Raw genomic sequence first — 23,391 nt, 5'->3', positions numbered from 1 at the left:
TTACTAATTTTTTATTGCATATTTCTTAGCTATAATCTAAACAACATAGTAAATAATTAAATGATAATAATAATAATAATAATATTCATTTCAATATAAAATTAAATGACTCAAAAGAAAATTATAGAATAATCTTTCCTAAAATCTAAGAAATGGAGTATTTTGACGTTTATCTAAATGTCTTTCATGAATCATACAAGCATTGTCAATCTCTTTACTGCAATTTTTTTATGATAACAATCATAAAAAGGTGTAAAATATAAAGTAGTTTTATTTAAACCCATAAACCAATTGTAACCGAGTTTTAAATATATTACCTTAAACTCATAGGTTCTTCATTCATACCAAATTGCATAGCTTCAACTCAACTCAACTCCTAAATAAAAAAATTATTTTCATCAACTCAACTGAAAATCAATAATTGCTAACCAACACTCTAACAAATATCAACCATATTTCAAACACATTCAACCATTTTTGTCGCTAAACAAACAGTTGGTTGATCGAATTACGATTTTAAGTACGTTAAAACTTAAAAATTTCTAATTCACAACAATACTTACATTATGACAAACAATATTATCTCAAAAAATATTAACCTAATACAAAAAGGAGCAAAAAAATAATTAATTTAGAAAAATATATAACGAAATATGACAACCTAAAATACTATGAAATTAGCATATACATAATATATATTAAACCTTTTAAGCCAATCTAAATCTAGAATTTTAAACGAAACATCTATATTTTTTAATAATCTCAATAGTTCTTCTAAAATAAATACATATTGCTTTATTAATAAAGGAATAATAGAAATTAATAGGATACTTACATGTAAAAGAGATTCTTGTTAAATAATTGAACAAGATAAAACCTTCAATTTAACTATTATTGATGAAATATGTGAATGATGATTTCAGAAAAAAAAAAGAGATAAAACAAAATAAGAAAAGACCTAATAACTATTTTATTTTTAAAATATTAAAAAAATTAATCTATAGTACCAGTTAATAAGAAAAAATAAATAAATGAAATTCTATAAAAATATTAATGGACAAGATTAGTTTTATATAATCTAATGTTAAATAGTTGATTAAGGCATTGTAACTACAATACCTTGAAGTCACCCTAGAATTCACCTATTGTGCCGCTCATTCTTGCACTGATCTCTCTCTTTCTCTCTCTCTCTCTCCCTCTCCTAAGTCTTATTAACTCCCGCCATCTACGGCTATGTTTGAACCTTTCCACCATACAAATCCATTTTGAGACCTAAAATCTTGAAAGATACGGGCATATGTATGAATATGTTGCTATGATCGATTGATATCGGGTAAAGAGACTAGTCAGTAGTGAGGAAAAATGGAGAAGTACTTGAAAGAGAACTTTGACGTGGAGGGAAAGAGACCATCTGAAGAAGCATTAAGGCGATGGAGATCTGCTGTTTCAATAGTCAAGAACCCTCGTCGAAGGTTTCGTATGGTTGCAGATCTTGCAAAGCGTGCTGAAGCCGAAAGAAAACGTGTAAAGCTTCAGGTTTATTTTTGTACTTGCTTCTCAGTATATACATGTAGAGAATTTTTTTTCTTTCTTTCTTGATATTGATTGTCGAGATCATGCTCCACCACACATAGATTTTCTTTCTTCATATTGCTTGTTTAGATCATGGTGCACTAGGGCTATGAACTATTTGTATGATGTTGGTCTGGTTATTAATTCTCCAAGTTCATGGACTATCCCATGCATCCTATTAAGTTATTCACCACTAAACGTTTTACCCAAACCCATAAATGACCACCAAATCAATTATGTACAAGTATCTTCAATGTTACAACATTGAGATTGGCTCGAACTTTATTAGGCAGTTCTTATCGTAGAACTAATTAACATGATGATGTTCTGCAGGAGAAGATACGAGTAGCACTGTACGTGCAAAAGGCAGCATTGCATTTCATAGATGGTATGATTACATAGACATCTAATTCACTGAATTTCCTTTTATTTACATTTTCACCCTGAATCAAATGTTATTATCATGATGCAGCTGTTAACCGAAATGACTACAAGCTCACAGATTATGTAAGGCAAGCTGGTTTTGAGGTTGAACCTGATCATCTAGCTTCCATTGTTCGAATCCATGATTCCAAAGGCTTGAAAACTCACGGAGGAGTTGAAGGATTGGCTAGAGAAGTTGCTGTCTCTTTAACTGATGGAATTGTGCCAAGTGATGTTTCTCTTAGGCAAAAGATATTTGGCCTTAATCAATATGCTGAGAAACCGTCTAGATCTTTCTGGATGTTTGTTTGGGAAGCTCTACATGACCTAACTCTAATCGTCCTCATCGTGTGTGCTGTGATCTCCATAGGCGTTGGTATTGCCACAGAAGGCTGGCCAAAAGGAATGTATGATGGGCTAGGAATAGTACTTTGCATTCTCCTGGTAGTGATAGTCACCGCAAGTAGTGATTATAAGCAGTCCTTGCAATTTAAGGTCTTGGATAAGGAGAAGAAAAATGTGCTTGTTCAGGTTACTAGAGAAGGCTGCAGGCAGAAGGTTTCAATTTATGATTTGGTAGTTGGTGATATTGTTCATTTCTCTATTGGAGATATAGTTCCTGCAGATGGTGTTCTTATATCAGGACATAGCTTATGCATGGATGAATCAAGTTTGTCAGGGGAGAGTGAACCTGTGGATGTGAGTAAGGACAGGCCTTTTCTGCTATCAGGAACCAAAGTGCAGAATGGATCTGGTAAAATGCTGGTGACAGCAGTTGGTATGAGGACTGAATGGGGTAGATTGATGGTTACCTTGAGCGAAACCGGGGAAGATGAAACGCCATTGCAAGTGAAGCTTAATGGAGTGGCGACAATTATCGGGAAAATAGGTTTAGCTTTTGCAGTAACAACATTTTTGGTTATGATGGGAAGGTTTCTATTAGCGAAGGCACGCCATCATGAGATTACAGAATGGTCTGCTAGTGATGCAATGCAGGTCTTAAATTTCTTTGCTGTTGCAGTGACTATAATTGTTGTTGCAGTCCCTGAAGGGCTTCCTTTGGCAGTAACACTGAGTCTTGCATTTGCAATGAAGAAATTAATGAACGACAGAGCACTGGTAAGGCATCTCTCTGCATGTGAAACAATGGGTTCCGCAAGTTGCATTTGTACAGATAAAACTGGAACGTTGACTACAAATCATATGGTGGTTAATAAAATATGGATATGCGATGAGACGAAATCAATAGGAAGCAATGAATATCAAGATGTTTTGTTCTCTATGAACAAAGTTGTGCAAGATATCCTTTTGCAGTCTATATTTCAGAATACTGCCTCAGAGGTAGCCAAAGGAAAAGATGGAAAGACTAACATCTTGGGGACGCCAACAGAGACAGCAATATTAGAGTTTGGATTGCAATTGGGTGGTGATTTTAAAGTTCATCGCAAAGATTCTGATATAGTGAAGGTTGAACCATTCAATTCAGACAAGAAAAAGATGTCTGTGCTTGTTTCTCTACCTAACAATCGTGGGTTTCGAGCATTCTCCAAAGGCGCATCAGAAATAATCCTAAGAATGTGTGACAAGTTGGTGGGTAAAGATGGGGAGACCATAACACTTTCCGAAGTGCAAAGAAACAAAATCACTGATTTTATTAATGATTTTGCTTGTCAAGCTCTGCGAACTTTATGCTTGGCTTACAAAGATATAGAAAACCTTTCTAATAAGGATGCTATTCCTGAAGATAACTATACACTAATAGCTGTTATTGGAATTAAAGATCCTGTAAGACCCGGGGTAAAGGAGGCTGTCAAGACTTGTTTAGCTGCTGGTATTACTGTGCGTATGGTCACCGGTGACAACATCAATACTGCAAAAGCCATAGCTAGAGAATGTGGAATTTTGACAGGTAATGGTGTGGCAATTGAGGGGCCAGATTTTCGTAATAAAAGCACTCAGGAGATGGAGGAGATCATACCAAAACTTCAGGTCTGCCGCCTCAAGACCTTTCTAAAGAATCAAGCACGTAAATTTCAGTAGTATCTGATATGTACATGCAGGTAATGGCTCGCTCCTCGCCCTCAGATAAGCATAAACTGGTTACCCAATTGAGGAATGTCTTTAAAGAAGTTGTGGCAGTAACTGGTGATGGGACTAATGATGCTCCTGCCTTGGCTGAGGCAGACATTGGGCTTGCCATGGGCATAGCAGGAACAGAGGTTTGTCATCATGGTCCATGATAGTCGCAGTTGCAATCCTTTGATCATCAGTTCTTGCTTTACATTGAAACAATAAATGCAACTTTAATGAGATTTGCATATTGATCTCAGAAATGGCCATAAGTATATAACCTTTTTTGCTCATGTCTTACCTTTTTTTACCTGGAGTAGCTAAACAGATATTCACCCATGACCTACAGGTTGCAAAAGAAAGCGCTGATGTTATCGTAATGGATGACAACTTTACTACTATAGTGAATGTGGCAAGATGGGGCAGATCAGTTTATATAAACATCCAGAAGTTCGTACAGTTTCAGTTAACAGTCAATGTTGTTGCCCTAATGATCAATTTCATTTCAGCATGTGCCTCAGGTACTTTCTTTTGGTTTAGGACTTCTACTTATTTATATTTCTGATGACTAAAAAATGGGAAATAAAAAATCTACAGGCGATGCTCCACTTACTACCGTTCAACTGCTCTGGGTAAACTTGATAATGGACACTCTTGGTGCTCTAGCATTAGCCACAGAGCCTCCTCATGATGGACTCATGAAAAGACCTCCAATAGGCAGGAATAGAAATTTTATCACCAAGATCATGTGGAGGAATATTATTGGGCAGAGCATATATCAGATCGTTGTCCTTGTGCTGTTCCAGTTTTACGGGAAACAGCTTCTCAAGCTTACTGGTTCAGATGCTACAGATGTCCTTAACACTTTCATATTCAATACCTTTGTCTTTTGCCAGGTGCCATTTCTTCCCTTGCGGTCCTTTTCTTTACATGGTAATGCTATCCCAACGTTGAAGCAATTGTGTGGGTACCCTTAATTTTTGGATTAATATACATGTCGTTTCTAATACATTAAAACTTTTCAATATTTTTATAAAATTAATTACTATACTTTTCATTAAACATCAAATAAAAACATTGAATTAATAAAAGGAAAAATTTATAATGTGATTTATAATTTTAAAAAAAAAATACTAATTCCGTCCAAAATTAATTTATTTTAATGCAAATTAGAGTAAAATGATTAATTTTAGTGGGATAGCAATTAATTCTGTAACAAGTTAATTTTTCTAATAAAAAGAAAAAATTAGAATTTTTATTGCTTATTGTAATGCTTTATTTAATTTAATCATAAAAATTAATCGTTTATTCTTGCATTATACTACCGTTATTATTATTCCGCTTATAAAATTAAATTGATACATATAATTAATAATAATTTATAATATTTTAAAAAATAATAGCAAATTAACTATTTTTAAATATTCTTTTAATTTTTAAAATTTTAAAGATTTTATTAGTATAATAATATAAAAATTATTTAAAAATACTTATTAATTAATTTTAGTACTATATAAACTAATATCATCAAATTAAAAATTTATTATATAATTAAAAAAATTAATTTGTAATTGAATATAATATTAAAAGTATAAGTTAAGATATTATTCTCTAGAATTAGAATTGTTATCTAATTAAAAATTAATTTATTAGTTAGTATAATATTAAAATATAATCAATATATGACTTTTTAGGATAAAATTAACATTATTATCTTATTAGAAAAATATTTATTAGTTAATATAATATTAAAATATAATTAATATACTATTTCTTAGGATTAGAATCAGTATTTAATTAGGAATGTAACTTATTAATTAATAAATTAATAAAAAAAGATATAAAATTACACATGAGCTTGAATCTCATATGTCAAAAATAAATATATATTAAAATAATTAAATACATATATCAAAATAAAAATCTTATATGTCACAAATTAGTACACATTAAAAGAATTTTAAATTTTAGAAATTAAAATATATATAGATTTGAACATTTTAAAAGAAATTATAATTAGGACAACAATATTATATTATTCTATAATTTAATTTTAACTAATTAAAATAAAATAAACATTTATAGATAAAATATTATTCTTAATATTATTTTATTAGACTAGAATTAAGCTATACATAAAGTGAAAAATGTCCTATAATTGATAAAAGAAATAACTTTAGACGACTATGAAACTTTAAGAAGCTTAATGATTAAATTTTAAATTTTTTTATTAATTTATTTTTTTAACTACATTGATTTTAGGTGGAAAAGAATAGTAATTAGTTTTTGTTAGTAATAATAAAATTAACGTAGGGACAATCTATGTATTAGTCCAAAACTCTGAAAGTAAATAATAATTAGCAGGTAATTTTGTCATTGTTCTTTATCGCCAACATGTTCTAAATTCTAGGTGTTCAATGAGATAAATAGCCGAGACATGGAGAAGATAAATGTTTTCTGGAGAGTCTTCGATAGCTGGGTTTTCCTGGGAGTGATGTTCTCCACAGTAGCTTTCCAAATTGTAATAGTTGAACTCCTCGGCGCATTTGCTGACACTGTTCCTCTAAGCTGGGGGTTATGGATGGCCAGTGTCTTAATTGGAGCTGCAAGCTTAGTTGTTGCTTGTGTGTTGAAGTGTATTCCTGTTGAAATAAGTGAAGGCCAGGAAGTTGGCAAGCATCATGATGGTTATGAACCCCTTCCCTACGGTCCAGATCAGGCATAATTAAAATATATTACATGGGCTTGAGTAAATTTTAGTGGCAGCTTGCAATGAAATCATGTAAAAAAGAATTATTCTTGAAGCTTGAAATGATATCATGCCAAGTGAATTATTCCTGAGGCTTGGAATGATATCGGCAGTATCTGAAGCTGTCCTACGAAAGCATGACTACCACATAGTCAACTATTCTTTGAGATTCTTTGTTTATTTTTTCTTTTTTATAATTGAACAACAAATGAAATTCATTATAGAATATTCTTGGAATAGGAGAACGGGGTTGGGTCTTTTCTTTGTAGATTGTTCTGTACCTCTCACATTGGTGCAAAAATTGCAAATTTTCTTTATTTTTCCTTTTGAATGAGTATTAAATCGGATTTAATTGTCTTAAACAAATATATGCAATTTCTTATTTTTATCGAATTTGACTTGTAATATAAAATTTAGGATAAAATCTAAACAATTATAATATAGTTTTACGTTTTCTCACTTGAGGGATGTAAATATTTTTTGTATCAAAGAAGTATCACGTGTTTTATTCTTTTAGCATTTTTAAGTACATATTTATATTTTTATTATTTTTTATATAATTTTATATGTATCTAATATGAACTATTACTAAATTATAATTTTATATGTAATATGATATTTAACAATATATTAAAGAATTCATAAATATTAAAATTTTATTTAAAAAATTATTTTTAAATTTGATTAAAATTAAAAAATATATATTTTAACAATATGTTAAAATAATTATAAAATATCTAATCGGATGCTAAATTATATCACAAATTAATATGTATTATTAATTTTGGTATTTTTACAAATTTTAGACACGAAAGTTTGAATTTAATATTTTTGGATGTAATCCTATAGAATATTAAAACTTATATATAATGTTTAATTTGTGATTTAATTGAATAAATTTCATATTACAAATTATACTTCTCTCTACTTTTCCTATTTGTTCCTCAAATCTTTGACTTAGGCATCAGAGTGGCCATAAAAGATAAAAGATCCACCTTTGGTGTTCAATTGATTTATTTGTCTTATAGGTAATACATCTTTGAGGATCATTACCAAGTGATCATCTATCTTACTAGGTGATCATCCATCTTGCCAAATAATCTATAAAGTGGCATTATTTGTGGAAAAAGTTCAAGAAAAATAATGTCTTTTACTGCAACATATGTTATTCCTTGAGGATCTAATCTTGTAGAAGGAAAAATGTGACTTCAACACTTCCATCACCACCTATGGATAATTAGTAATTCCAAATATCAAGTAACATCTCAGCTTATCTCAACCTATGATTTCATCACTATTTATCATTGTTACAACTCAACTTCCATCAATTTTGCCACTTGCACCTCAAAATCCTTATGTAACACCAGCAATCACAACACAATCTTTGCCCATTCAAGCCTTTTCTCCTCAAAGCATAATTGTTATGTGTTGTCCCTTGGAACCAAGAAGGATGGGTTGAATTGGTAACTTCAAATTGCAGAATTAAGTGAAGTCATAAACTTTTAGGACTTCAAAACACAATAACAAGATAAGAGAAAAAGTAGAGGGAATCAAGGGATTAATATAAGCAATTTATAGTAGTTCCGGAACAATCCTCTCTACGTCCACTCCTCGAGATCACACTTGAGTATTTCACTATAATCGACCTTGATTATAACTTTTGGATTTTAGCAAGCTCACCCAACAAGATGTGTTTTGATAAGTTAACACTAAACATCTTTCCTTAGTGAATCAATCTCAAACTTAGTTCCTTAACTCTTGTATTTTAATAAAAACTCAATAACCAATTCCTTGTGTTTTGTTCCTAGGTTCACACAACAACCCTTTAGCTTGTGTTTTATACTTAGATTCATTTAATATCCCTTTACAAGTTTAGTTGAATGAAAGAATTCAACTTAATACGCTATATAAAGAAAGAATTGAGTGTGGAAAATTAATAAATAAAATTGTAAGAGTTTGGGCACTATATATATCATAGTTTTATTTGTCTAAGACTTTTAGAGGGATACTTATACTCATATTACCCACTTCTAGTCGTTAAAAATAGCTTATACTTCAATAATATGCAAATATAGATGACTTGGTAAAAAGTACTTTTCTTCCTAAAGGGCGCCCTCATGCTTTCTGATTATAGACATTGGATTACAATGAGTCTTAATAGGTGGCACTACTTTTATCGACAAGCTGAATTTTCTGATCCTTTAGCTCAATTATTAATTGTAGCTGTCACACACCTGCACACTCTTGGCTTGGTCTGAGGTCGCACATATCTCCCTTCGCTATATCCTCCGCTCTTCTTCTCTTCTTGTTACAACGCCGTTACACGCGCCACGCCTATGCACTTATCAGAGAGAATTTACTTGAAGATTTTGACGGTGTCCTAAGATGTGGTAAACTAAACGTGGTCTGCTTAAGCCCTTGAGGTTTTGCACTTGGTTTTTAAACTAACGGGTTTTTAGAAACCTAACTTGAGAAGCTTAATCCATCTTTATCTAATTTTGACCTTTGAATGAAACCTTTTGACACTTAACATAGAGATTTTTGAGTTCAAAGATGTTAAGATCAAAATAATTGGCAATTGGCCATTGGGTCAAAAATCTCCCCCTTTTTTAGTCTTGACAACCAAATTGATTATAAATGTGAAATTGAATAAGTACAAGTGCAATTGAGTAAATGATAGACAAATTCAAGGTTTGAAAATAAGATGCCCTCGCTTAATCTTAGTAAGATTGATGAGTTCTTAAACAATTAACTTAGTTAAATTTCCTCCCCTTTAATATGACATTATTTTAACTAAGCAAGAGTCCTTTTCTTGTTCTTACCTTCTTTTGTCTTTTGATTTTCTCCCTTATTTTATTCTTTATGCAATAATTTCTCTTTTTCCAATCTCTATCTTATATATCTCCCCCAATCCCCAATCTCTATCTTATATCTCTTGCCCTTTGGCAAAATAAAAAGAGAAGACAATATATGGCATATAGAAAAAAAAGATAAAGCAAATAAATATTGAGAATAGAATAAGATTTCATTACATAACATTTGAAATGTATGATCAAGATATGAGCCTATGCATGAAATTTGTATGATCAAGATATAAGCCTATGCATGAAATTCTGAAGAGTGAAGGAAAAGTGAAATAAAATAAGAAAAGAAAATTAATCTTCTTCTCCTTCTTCATCTTCTTCTTCCATAGGAGCTTCGCCTTTAGAGGATGCAACACACTACTAGGTCCAACTTGAGTAGTAGGGGCTCTCTTTTCTTCCGCTTCCTCTTTCTAATTCTCAATATAACAAGAAGAAAGCTTATGAAACTTTTGAATTTCAACAAGATCCACATGCAAGTGATGGAGGTAGTTCCAAGTTTGCTCCATATTTTTTTAAAACTTTCTCTTCAAATAAGATGAAGGCTACACCCTCACTACAAAAAAATAGTAAAGTAGTGATAGATTTTAGCGACGGGCACAATCCGTAGCTAGGGACAGAAAAGCAATGACATTACAATTGAAAAGAAGGCTAATATTTTTCTATGGATGCACAACAATTAAGCAATATATTAACGATAAAAACTCAGTGATAGATGATGTTTGTTGCTAAACTATCGCTATCATAGGTGCCAAAGCTTGGCGCATACCTTTGCAACAGATTACCGACAAACTAGCAATGACTCTTCAATAACGGATTTGTGTGAAGGTTAGCAAGGGATTGATCTATCGATGATAGCAACGGACATAATATCCGATGGTAGTGTAGTAACATTTGCAACAGACATCGTTGTTCATAAACGATATGGCAATTATAAACGGATTTAAAATCCATCACTAGTTGTTATGCTTTTCTGTCGATTTGCAGTTAGTACTTAGTGACAGAATTTAGTCCATCGCAAACTAAATATAGCTATGTGACCATGTTTCATGCCATTTTATTCTTAAAATTTAGCGACAGATTTAGTGACGAATTTATTTTAAGAATAAAACTTACCATTTCGCCCTTCTTCTTCCTTATATCTAACTTTTCAAAATACTTTCAAACCCTAACACAGTCACCGTTACTCTCCCACTCTCTCTATTTCATGTGACAATTTCTCACACCCCATCTCTCTTTCTTGTTTTCTTACTCTCTATCTCTCATTCTCGTTCTCTCTCTCTCTCTCTCTCTTCTTTGACGACCGGTTTCTCTTTTATTATCTCTTTCTCATCTGACGCTGCATCTCTCTCTCTCTCTCTCACACTCTCTCTCTCTCTCTTTCCGGTGACAGTAGTAGACGATGTTCAGGTAAATGACATTGCATTTTTTTATTTCAAATTTCTTAATTTATATTTATTAAAATGAATTATTTTTATAGGAAATTTTTGTTTAACTATTTGTGGGTCTTCTACACTCACTATTGCAGGTAAGTAGTTTGACTATTTAATTTATTTTCCACATTCAGTAATTGTTAGGCATTTCTTTTAGAGAAAAATAAGTTGTGCAATAATAGTGTGAATTTGGTAAAAAGAAAAAAAAAAGAAAAAGAAAATAACTTGTGCAATTTGCTAATTATGATAGCTGAAATAATAGTCAACATGATCATAGAGGCAATTTGCTAATTTGCCAATAATCTTTATCTTTTAATTCCAACTCTTAATTATTAAGAGCACTATTTGCAATATACAGCAGTACACGTTCCTTCTTTTTTCTTGCTATGTATTCTTTCATAAATGGAAAAATCTATTTTTTGAAAGTGTTATATTAAAAATAAATTAGACAATTTTTTTTTTTTTAGAAAGACTATGTAATTAGTTTTGAATTTACATTACAAGTCGTAAGTCAAGTGTACGTTTTTTTTTTCATCGAATTGCAATTTGTGCAAAGATTTGTGTAAAATCATACTGCATAATGTTGCTTTTTCATAAATTTATAGGGCATACATTTAAAGATGAAGAGAAGATTGTATAATAAATAACAATAGTGTGAATTTCCCACAAAAAAAAGGGTTTTTCTTTCTGAAAATGTGTATGAAAGAGTCAACAAGGATAATGTCAATGGCACAAGACATTTGTTATACTGAAAAATAAAGACAATTTAAAACCTCACTATGAACATGTTCCATCCCCAAAATCAGCAAACTTTTTTTTTTTTATTCTTCGTATTGATTTTCTTTCCTTTTTTTTTTTTTTTTTCTTTTGATAAGAAATCCCTTAGGAAGAAGAAATGGCATCTCAAACGATAAGAAAACCTCTTGTAGGTATCGAGGACGTAGTGAGAGTGCGTGGTGGTTCGCAGACGTGTTTATTTCAGGTCTTGCTTTATAGGTGTGTTATTTTATATCTTATAAAAAATTAATTCAAATTTATAACGACAATTTTTGTATTTATGGGGTATATTTTGCCGGGTATTTGGTAATTTGAGAAGAATTAGGAGGGAAGGATGTTTAATTATTAGATTTTAAATTTATGAATCTAATTTTTTATGTGTTCTATATTTGGTTGTTCTTTTTCGGATATTTAGTGATCCAAAAAAATTGCGAGCAAATGATATTCGTTCAATTGCTAGAATTCTTTTTAAAATTTGAAGTTATTATTTTATATGTTTTATATTCATTTCTTTTTCAGGTATTTAGTGATCCGAAGAGAACTGGGGGCGAATGATAGATACTTAATTCATAGAAATATTTTTTTTAATGTTTTGAATTTATTATTTTGTCTTTTTATATTTATATGTGTGATAATTGAATGAATTATTAGGAAATTGACACATTGTACGCAGGGAATATGCACGTAACAAAGATTTTGCCAAATTTTTGGTATAACACTTAGACTAATATTATGAAATTATATTTAACGAAATAAAAATAAAAATAACATGAATATTAATATACACTATTATCCTAGTGTATATAACCTTAGAAGCTTGTTTAGTGTCTCTGACTGGGTCGTGAGAGGTCACCGAATCATCCATGTTGGACAGTTTGGGAATTCGATATCTGTATGTCAACTAAGCGAATCTGAGGGTATTCATGCATATGTATAAAGTCGATAAATATCTCTTATTATTCTGTCAATGCATAATACAATATTTTCTAATTCATGCGATTACCTTAAATGGGTTATAAATTGTATGAAAGAGCATATATTCATATATGTATTTGGAGAACTGTAGTGAGATGCTGCCCAATTTTCTACATATCTATGGGATATTGTGCATCTGTTTCTGTTCATATGGACACATTTTTAAATGAGTAGGTCCTTACCTATCAATTTTGAAATTATTGAGCGTATAGTTTAAAATCAATTAATTATGCAAACAACTATATGCATATCAAGTCTATTTAAAGCTTAATTAGTTAAGGAAACAATAATAATTTTTAAAATAATATAAAGATAAAGAATGAGATTTGATTGTCAATGGATGTATAGTAGACTTCAGAATGGACTTCTGAACCTAGAGTTTATCAAGGGTATGAAAGATTTTATTGAATTCACTTGTACTCAACCGGAACTGATGAATGGGATAAAGATAAGGTTTCCATGTAACCATCATAAGTGCCAGGACCACATGTTTCACGAAGTGGAGACAGTTAGGATTCATTTATACAGATATAGGTTTGTTCTGGAGTATTACGATTTGACTCTTCATGGGAAAACTATTGTGGGATATAAGTAGCACCAGAATGTTAATGATTTCCATGGAGAATCTATGGAGTCATCCAATCCATACCAGACAGTGGTAATGGATGCTATAGGTCCTGAATTTAATCTTAATTACATGGAGGAATTACCAAACCCCAACTCTCAAAAGTTTTATGACATGCTAAGGGTTGCAGATCAGGACTTATACCTTGGTTATAATAAGCCTTCACAGTTATCTTTTTTAGCTCAATTAGAGAACATGAAATCAGAATACCATATGTCTGAATGAAATTTTGATGACATGGTACGACTGATGGAAGATATTACTCCTAATGACAGTTATGAGCCTTAAAATTTCTATAGTACTAAGAATTTCATGCAGGGTATGGAACTACAGGTACTAAAGTTTCATTTTTATTATAACGACTACATGTTATATTAGGGTGAAAATAGTGATTTAAGCAATTGCAAGTTTTATAATCATCCACGGTATAAGAGGCAACATTGAGAATTTGGTAATGGATGCAGAACATTACACCCTTATAAGAAGATGGACTACTTTCCCCTAACTCATTAATTACAATGATTGTATGCATCAAATGCAACAGCTGGGGAAATGCGGCGGCATGCTCAACATGAGGTTGAAGATGGTGTTATGCATCATTGCTCAAAATCTCCTACTTGGATGCATTTCAATCAGACACATCCGAATTTTTCTATTGAAAGTCGAAATGCAAGGCTAGATCTTTGCACTATTGGGTTTGAACAGTTTGGGCAATTAGGGCAACAATATTCTTCATGGCCCATTACTGTGACGATGTACAATTTTCCACCTTGCATGTGTATGAAGGATGCCTACATGTTTTTAACAATTTTAGTACATGGACCAAGGGACCTCAAAGATAAAGTTGATGTTTACTTGCAGCCATTAATTGTAGAACTTAAACAATTATGGCATGAAGGCGTGCAAACATATGATATTTCAAGGAAACAAAATTTCTAAATGCCAGCTGCGCTAGGTGGACAAATGGTGATTTCTCTACATATCTGATGTTGCCTGGTTAGAGTACATCTGGAAGGTTGGGTTGCCCCTATTAAATGGAACAGTCGATGCTTTTCCACTTATTGAGAGTAAAAGCAGTTGTGGTTTGATAACCATCATAAGTTCCTATTACCATATCATCCATTTCGAAGGAACAAAATGTTATTTATTAAGAATAAAATAGTGACAAAAGTTCTATGACTAGTTAGATCTAGAGTTGAGATATTGCATAATATTGAGCCGTTGGAGCTTAAGAAGGTTACAGAAGTGGATGCTAATGATATTAATCGACCGATGTGTAAGAGTTTCCATTGGAGGGAAAAAAACATCTTCTGGCATGGGTGTTAGAGCTCTGGACTTCTACAATAGTTCCTCCACCTACGCTGCTACAGAGACACTATTCGCTAGGAGTTATAGCGGGAGCTGCAATAGTAGATGTAGGAGCAGCGTGTAGCCAAGGAAGCACAAAGGTTCGCAATAGAGTTGTAGATGCAAGAGCAAATGTAGAAGCAGATGGAGGACATGTGCTGCCTCATTGCAGATATGTCATGTTCCGGCTAGCTTGCACCTTCAGACCATCCTCCATCTACCTTTGATCCTGATCATTGACCTACTGACTAACTTTCTTCTATGTTTTTATAATTTTGATGGTTTTATACATTGAAAGTACTTTATGATATTATTGTTTGTATTCGATTTTTTTACACATTTATATATGTATTTTCTCATATTCTTCATTTTATTTCTCTACAACATGCTTATTAATAATACTAATAATAAAAATTTAAATTAGAAAAACAAAAACAATATTTTACCTACAGATTAGCGATGGATGCTAATAAATTATTTTTATTTTCTTAAACAAAAATTAACGATGGACACCCAAATCCATCGCTAACTCTAACGCCAAGTGAGGGACTACCTTTTGCTAAACTGTCAGTGATTTAGTGAGGATGTTAATCCATCACTAATATTCTTGTTGTTAGTAATGGAACATCCCCTCTCTATTGTCATGACAAATAGCGATAGATTCGCATCCCTCGCTAATGGTAAGGACATAGTGAGGGGTTGTTCCTTGCACTTTAGTAAGGGATATACATATGTCGCTATTTGGTTAACATTAGAGACGGCATGGTGACTCGCCCGTTTATCACCAATGTGAGTAAGTTCATCACTACAAGTTCAAATCCTCCCCACCGTTTAGTGACAACACTTTGTCACTAAATCTATCGTTAATTTAGTGATGGACACAAAGTATTTATCACTGAATGATTAGCGAGGATCAATATACCAGTGGAATATTTCTATTGCAACTTCATCCCTAATTGAAGTTACCAATAGTTTTACATTTTTAACGATAGATTTTGTTTGTCGCTAAACCATATACTTTTTGTAGATGAATGGAAGGAGTAGGCTCACTAAGAGTTCGATGATCATTCTTTTTTTTCTTCCTATCAGCCACATATCCTCCAATTAAAAGGTAGAATTCCCTACTATTTTCCACTTGGGGCTTAATTTAATAACCTTAGCATGTTCAAAAACGGGAATTCCTAAAGAAATAGGAGCAATCAGTGGATTATAGTCGATTTTGTATAGAGGGGTGAGGAGTTAGAGGTGTTTGGTAATTTTGGTGATATGAGAGGAAACAAGAATGACACCTTTTCGGTTGTTGCCAAAATGAAGAAGAGGATCAAGAAAGAATTGGAGGTGAGATTCTCTTACCATGGATCATTGCATACAAGAATACTAGATCCTTTTAAGGGACTTTCTCAATTCCATTGTCTCGTATTTGAGTGAGTCTCTGTCTTAGAGATACCATTTTATGCATACAGTATAAGAAGGACTGGTCTTCTCTCGGACAATGGATCTCTGATATGTGTCATTGTGTGTGAGTAGATTTATCTCTAAAATCGAGAAGGAAAAAATGGTCATATCAACTATATTCTTAAAAGCCTCGATTGGACCCTTTTCTTGAAACTCAAAAATTGAAAGAAAATTAATCTCTAGAGAAAGTACATCTCTCTCCGAACATCCTAAACTTTATTCCATAATACTCATTACCATCTCCCTTTTTTTATCACCAAAAAGGAAAGAAATTTATTAGTGAGGTTCACGTAACCTACATCTAAGACTAGGGGTAAAAGAAATGCCTTCAAATCAACATTTTCTAGAAGAGAATTCAGTTTTTGATTAATTCCTAGCTTTTGAAGAGTTTCCTTATCAAAATATCTTATATCTTGAACCTCCTTCCTCTCTATAGTCATAAATTTGATTCTAGCTTTATGTTTTCTTCTATAGATTGAGAAGAGGTAGGACCTCTACTAACAGTTTTTCTTGGCCCCATAGAGTTGAAGATAAAGAAGTACAAAGAAGATTATTGATTTTAAGTGAGAAAGGAAAAGCTTTTAGAAATGTTGAAAATAAAAATTAACAAAAGTGATAAAAACCTTTAGAATGTGACTTATATAGACTTTGGAGAGGAAGTATAACGCTAAAAAATGGCTATAATTGATTTAAATGCCCTTTTGAAAAACTATATAACGACTATATATTTTACAGTTATCGAGCAAAACCGCAGGCACACTTGCCAGGCTTGATCGCACAATTTAAAAATATGTCATAATAGCTATTTTTGAGCTAGACCGCGATCACACTTTAGTAACATGGGCGTGCTTTTAAGGTCGATTTTTAACCTTTACTAAGGCACATACATGCTCTCCGAGTCATCAGTCTCGTTGAACTTGTTCATATCAAGAATCCTAAACTTTACAGGCAGCTTGTCTTCCCCCATCAATACTAGCTCTTCCAAATTATAGGTTGGGTCCAAATCATTGATTTCTAGCATGCCCTGCATCTTGTCAAGCTAGGCACTCAGTCCGCTTACAACTTCGTTAGTGGCAAGGCAGTCTCCTTTTTAGCCTAGTCAAGCATGAACTCATTGAAATCCCAAAATTTTCGGGCACTCCCATTCTAGCTGGGTCTTCGGGATTAGCATTGGCATTTGCCGCGGCAGTTGTGGCAGCAACAGTCTCAGCGGCAACCACAACTGGGTCAATAGTAATAGATGGGTTAGCCAGTGCAATAGGAGCAGCAGGTAGGGCTTGGTTTGCAACTATCCCGGGTAGGAGTTGTTGAAGTTTCTCCCGAATCACACCCCTCAAGTCTTCGATTATAACATTTTTTAATATCTCAACATTTTGTTCGTTGGCTCTTTTGTTGACCATCTCTTCTTCGCGCCTCGATCTTTCTAAATGTTCTAACACATTTTTTATTCTTAGGGAAATGAGCACTTTTTCCAAGCTTACACTGTCTTGCCTTTTTCAATCCACATGAGAGTCTTTAGCGACTACGACACATACACAATAGTATACAATGTTAGTGTGATGCATGGGATGCATGGGATGCATGCTATGCACAAGGACAAAAGAGAAAATGTTAGTATATACACAGTAGTATACAATTTATCCTTCCAGCCTTATTACTCCTACATATGGTTCGTAGTGAGTCTTTCTTTCCTAAGTCTTTTAGCTTGGGCTTTCAATCAATAGGGGATAGTAGGCCTCATGCACATGTCATAATCTCTAAAAGCATATTTAAACCAAACAAGGTGATGTTTCTCAATATAAATATAAAAGCCCGCATATTTTGGGCCTAGGGCCTAGTTCCACATTTGGACCAAGACCTTTCAATATTTAGGCTTAAAAAACTTACAAGAAAAAACATCTCATATAGCAATCAATAGGGTACTTAGGGGAGATTACTACGATCATTACCATAAACTGAGTCTTGGGTAAGGATAAAAGGCTCCCAGAAGTAAAAAGTAGTCTTCCTTGGCTCGTCTCCCCACTCAAGGGTCCATGTGACGAAGGAAATACACTCATTACTTATGAGTGATGGTAGCCAATGTCACAATTCTAGGATTGGAACCAAAGAACCGCTAGCTGACGTCATCGGGGCTATCGGGACCAAAGTGTACAGTGTGTAAAAGTGTAGTGATGCAAGAATAATCTATTAAATAATAAATTTAAAAATAAACATATACTGGAATCAACTTCTCTTATCCCCAGTAGAGTTGCTACTGTGGGCGACGGTTTCGGGCACGCACCCAAGTGTTTTTAGTGACTATGGCACTGCAAGGCTTTTCAACCTAATCGGAAACACGATAACAAATCACTTAGATTAGCATGGAGATGGGAGTCGCCACCAAGGTAATCACCATGACACTTTTATTAATGAGTGGCGTTTCTCAAATTCCATAAGGAAGATTATGCCATAGATTCTAGAGATGGATCCGAAAGCCAACTTCGTTATTTATGTATATTAGTCTTTAAATTTATTGTTTTAAAAAATATTCCTTAAAAATGTAAGTATTTTATATACAGGATGCCAAAATCAACACATAATACCCCTAAGTCTACCCCATTTTATTCAAGTTCGACCCATATTTAGGTTGTTAATATAGCTTACTAACCAATTATGTATAAGGCCCATATATTCTAGTCCAATTACATATTATGCTCTTTGGGTTCCAGCCTTTAAGTCTAATAGACTACTTATTATGAGAAGGCCCATTCATTGTGATCTCAATCCTAACTGAGTTCAAACTTTAAATAAACATGCTAAAGCCCACTACTATAATTGCACTTTAGGGTTTAGGCCTAATTAAGGTGGATTAGCCTATTAGACTATCAAATTCATATTAGATAAGTTTTTAGCCCTACGTCTATGTGGTCCATTTTTATTAATCAATCACTTAATTATGTATTGGGTCAATATACAATAAGCAAAAATAAAGAAAATAGAGTAGAAAGAAAAACCCTAGCTATTACAATCGGCCTACAACTACGATTACAAAACTGGAAAGCCGTAAAACTATACATAGGCCGAGAACACATTGAAATATGCTAAAAATACAAAAAATAGAATATCCAGCTTGGTCAGCCGATTGGCTATGCATGAAGAGTTGATTGGCTTTGGAGTCGAAAGGCAGATTTCTGTCGGTTTTCCTTTGTTCACCAGTGCAATCAAACTCAAGAGCCAATTTTTACATGCACATGTGTTAAAAGTTGATTAGAATGAGGTAAAACGGATAAAAAAACAATAACATAAAAGCTACAAAAGCTAAAAAATAACCTTTAATCACTAAAACCCTAAAATCTTATAAAATATTGAAGACAATCAAAACAAAAGAATCATGCTTTAATAGGTTCAATTACACAATCACAATGACAAATAGATCTAGATATTAACCCTATAATATGTTTCTAACCAAATCTAAAACCCTAATTGGCATAAGAATCATATCTAAAACCTAGTTCTTAATATCATATTCAAATCCCTATTGTTATGCATATTGAAAAACACCTAATCTAATCATATTCATCAAAGATTCAAAAACCTAATCATGTTTCTAAGAGTAAATAACATAATAAAAATAAGAGGAATGAAAGAACTAATTTTTATGATTGATGTAGATGTATGGTGGAAGGAACCGGAAAAAGAGTGTTGACAGCTGCTACCGATTTGTTGAGATTTATGAGCATGCAAATGCGTAAATAAATTGAGAAAAATCCTAGACATCAAGAATATGGCAAACGGATATAGGAGCTATAAAATCCATGCTTCATAAGCTCGAACTTCGATTGATGATTCGATATGGGGCCATATGATGTGCGTAAAATACACACATCTAAATGAGGTTTTTAAGGCTGATTTTATGTACATTGGATGTGAATTGGTCCCAACACTCACCCTATGTGTCTGTTTGTGTGCATTAGGTCCAAAAGAAGCCAAAGAATGATAAAGGGAAGAATTGGAGCAGAATTGAACGATAAAGTTGCCGAAACAAGTCGAGTTTGAGCATAAGGAAGCTGAACACGATCGTATTGGTTTTAACACTGGCCGTGTTCCCAACACGGGCACTAAAACGGCCGTGTTGGGTGCATTTGACAACAGAAAAAAAGATGTGTTAAAGAGCATGACCACAGAGCGTAACACGGGCATCAACACCAGGCCATGTTCCCAACACGGGCATCAACACCAGGCCGTGTTCCCAACACAGGCATCAACATGGCCATGTTCGCAGCAGCTTGACTAATTAATTAAAAGAAAGAAAAGAGGGAAACACGATCCAAGTAGGGTTAGGACGTCCCAAACTCATTTCTTTCTCTCTCTAAGGGTTTTCTGAGCTAGAACCAAGGAAAAAGGAGACTTGGACCAAGGTTTCAATTGGATTCCCTTCAAAGATTGAAAATTGGGCGAGGTTCATTGATTGGTGTCAATTCGAGCAAGAGGAACAAGAATCGATTCAAGATTGGGCAAGACGAATTAGAGCTGTTTACTCTCATCCAAGGGTGTATTCGGGTTTCTCTACCTTTACTCATTGTTGTAATTAAATTCTTGTGGGTTTTGATAATGAACATAATTAGCTAAATTTGTTAACCCATTGGGGTTCTTTATCTAGGAATTTTTGTACTTAACTTTTGAATTGAATGTATTGATTTTTAATATTGGTTTGCAATAGAAGTGCTTATTGATTTGTTCTTCATATCTTGTTGAATGATTATTGGAATTTGAATGTTCTTGAGAAAGACGTTTAGGTTTGGATTATCCTTTCCAACCTAGAATTGAATTCGCCTAGAGATAGGGTGTTCGTTCTACCGAATTGAGAATTAACAACTCTTAATAGTGTTAAATGGTACATAATGCTAATTTGGATAATTAGAGTTAGGAAGAGATTTCAACCTAATTAATCTAAGTTAAGATGTTAATGTCCTTGAGAAAGGCGTTAATTGCGTAGAGATTTTCCTACGGAAATTGAATTCAATCAATCAATTCCATCTTTAGTTTCCATTCCTTAGAGACAAGAATTCCCAAGGGGTTATTCCTTAACTTCAATTAATCCTTCCCTAGTAGCCGTAGTTAGACAATAATTAGAGTAGCTATTAGTTAATTTAGAAATTATTGATCATTCATTTTAGGCTAATATAACATAGAATAAAGGAGTAACTTTGGGCTTTTACTTTCCCGAGGAATACGACCTTGATACTCGCCATTAGTGCTAGACTGCATCGATAGGTAAACTGCCTTAGATTGTAGCTGCATAGATAGCAATCATCACCATGCCATTTGGGTTGAGGACTTTGCCTGCTTAGAACTTTGCTTCACTAGAAAATTGCCAATTTCACTCCATTGGGGTTAGAGGACTTCACCTGCTTTTTGCGAACCACGTCCGTTTAAATTGGGAACCACGCCCATGAAATTGGGCTATGCCCGTTGAATTAACGAATGTAAAGACCTCCCTCTGGCTACTTTCCATCTAGGAAACAATTTTATCGCTTTGGGTCGAATTGGTAATTTTCTATTTTCAGATATTTTGGTTGAAATTTCCCACCTCGGACATGATTTTTCCTGTTATGATGCTTTCTAGAAACTATACTGGCATTTGGTTTGGTTAGAGACTAAAATGTAATTTTACTGGGCTAGGGACCAAACTTGTAATTTTCTCAAAAATTTTCCCTCAGGGTGTAGATGTGCTTATATGTGTCTTATGCAGACTTGTACCAACTATCATACCAAAATTCAATTTTGGCAGGTTAGGGATCCAAATGACATTTTTGCCCCTCCTTAGGTCATATATAGGCTTATCCATTCTTCATTTTTCACCTTACTCATTTCCTTAGTTTTCTTCTCTAAAGCGCTTTTTGCTCTTCCTTTGATTTCTTGCTCAATTCTCAACCAATTTCCATAAAATTGGTCTCCAAATGGCAAGTTCATCTTCTAGAGTTACTAGACGCACCCTAACTGCACCTAATTGGGAGTTTACTGCCCTAATTTTTTGCTAAAATGACCTTAGGTTTGTGAATAAAGAGGATATTCCTCTTCTAGCAAAATTGAGCACACATTGTGCCTTCTGCCCTGTTAGAGAGGTAATTTCTTATCCTAAATTTATTTTCTACGACATAAAATCTTAATATGCATGTTAATCACTCAAAATATACGTAAACTTGTAAGAAAAACTAAAGAAATCTGGGAACCCTAACCTATACAATCGATCGCTTAGCTATGTAGTGCTGATTGGCACTATATAATGTTGATTCGCCTCTACACAGCTGTATATAGGCTAGGGAAAGGTATTTTAAGGTATTTTCATGAAAATAACATCGGATAGACACATATTTACCTCCTCAAAGTCTTTTGCATGTATGTGATACTTAAATACTTGTTTTTTTACCTTCAAGGGCGATGTAGTGTCGATTTGGTTTGCCGAAAACTTCTACAATACATGTGAGTGGTTTGACGAGCTACCTAGCTCGGTTCAGGCTAGGATCAAGGACATTACTTCTGCCGGTTCGTGACCACACTTCCTTCGGTCACTAGAAAAGTCGTTCACTTCTCGATTTATGCTTTGTTCGAGAGATGGATGGATACGATGCACACCTTCCATGCTTCTACTAGTGAGCTAACTTTTCCTCCCCTTGCATTTTCTACTATCACTAGCATCAATTTCTCTGGCATGCCTGTGCCTTTTCACGATGCAATCCATTATCAGCATTGTGAGGCTCGGGATTACTTCATCATTGACTTACTAGGGTTTTTGTCGATGCTCAAGAATGTGAGATGCATTGCTTACTAGTACATCCCTCTCTACTACTGAGGCTTCATTCCTCAGAATACTCAGGAGGTTGACCAGATGGCTCGGGCTTTCCTGGTGTACCTCTTTGGTACGACCTTGTTTAGCAACTCTAGGAGCTCACTGAATTTTCACTATCTAGCACCTCTACGGCCCTCACGTACATAGTCTGTGGTGGCAAAAGGATTTGCGGTTTCTAACACACAATCCTTGTAAGTTGTCTTGACTTATTTTCTTTTAATTGATTTTATATAAATATTATACTCGTTGATTCCTTATTTTTGCAGGTCTGGGCC

At 33.5% G+C, this 23,391-nt stretch overlaps 1 protein-coding gene across 1 annotated transcript; it reads left to right on the top strand.

The window, feature by feature from the left end:
- The first annotated feature begins 749 nt into the window (after nucleotides 1–749).
- On the top strand, nucleotides 750–7,135 carry LOC8271889 (calcium-transporting ATPase 4, plasma membrane-type). Its single transcript, XM_002523716.4, has 7 exons — nucleotides 750–1,536; nucleotides 1,906–1,960; nucleotides 2,045–3,984; nucleotides 4,056–4,214; nucleotides 4,415–4,586; nucleotides 4,663–4,961; nucleotides 6,476–7,135. Exons 1-7 carry the CDS (start codon nucleotides 1,363–1,365, stop codon nucleotides 6,788–6,790), a joined length of 3,114 nt encoding a protein of 1,037 aa, XP_002523762.1. The 5' UTR covers nucleotides 750–1,362; the 3' UTR covers nucleotides 6,791–7,135.
- The last annotated feature ends 16,256 nt before the right edge of the window (nucleotides 7,136–23,391 follow it).

Source organism: Ricinus communis, chromosome 8, assembly GCF_019578655.1.
Source record: "Ricinus communis isolate WT05 ecotype wild-type chromosome 8, ASM1957865v1, whole genome shotgun sequence".
Lineage (NCBI taxonomy): Eukaryota > Viridiplantae > Streptophyta > Magnoliopsida > Malpighiales > Euphorbiaceae > Ricinus > Ricinus communis.
Note: the sequence above shows the minus strand (reverse complement) of the source record. Positions and strands in the feature narration are given on the sequence as shown.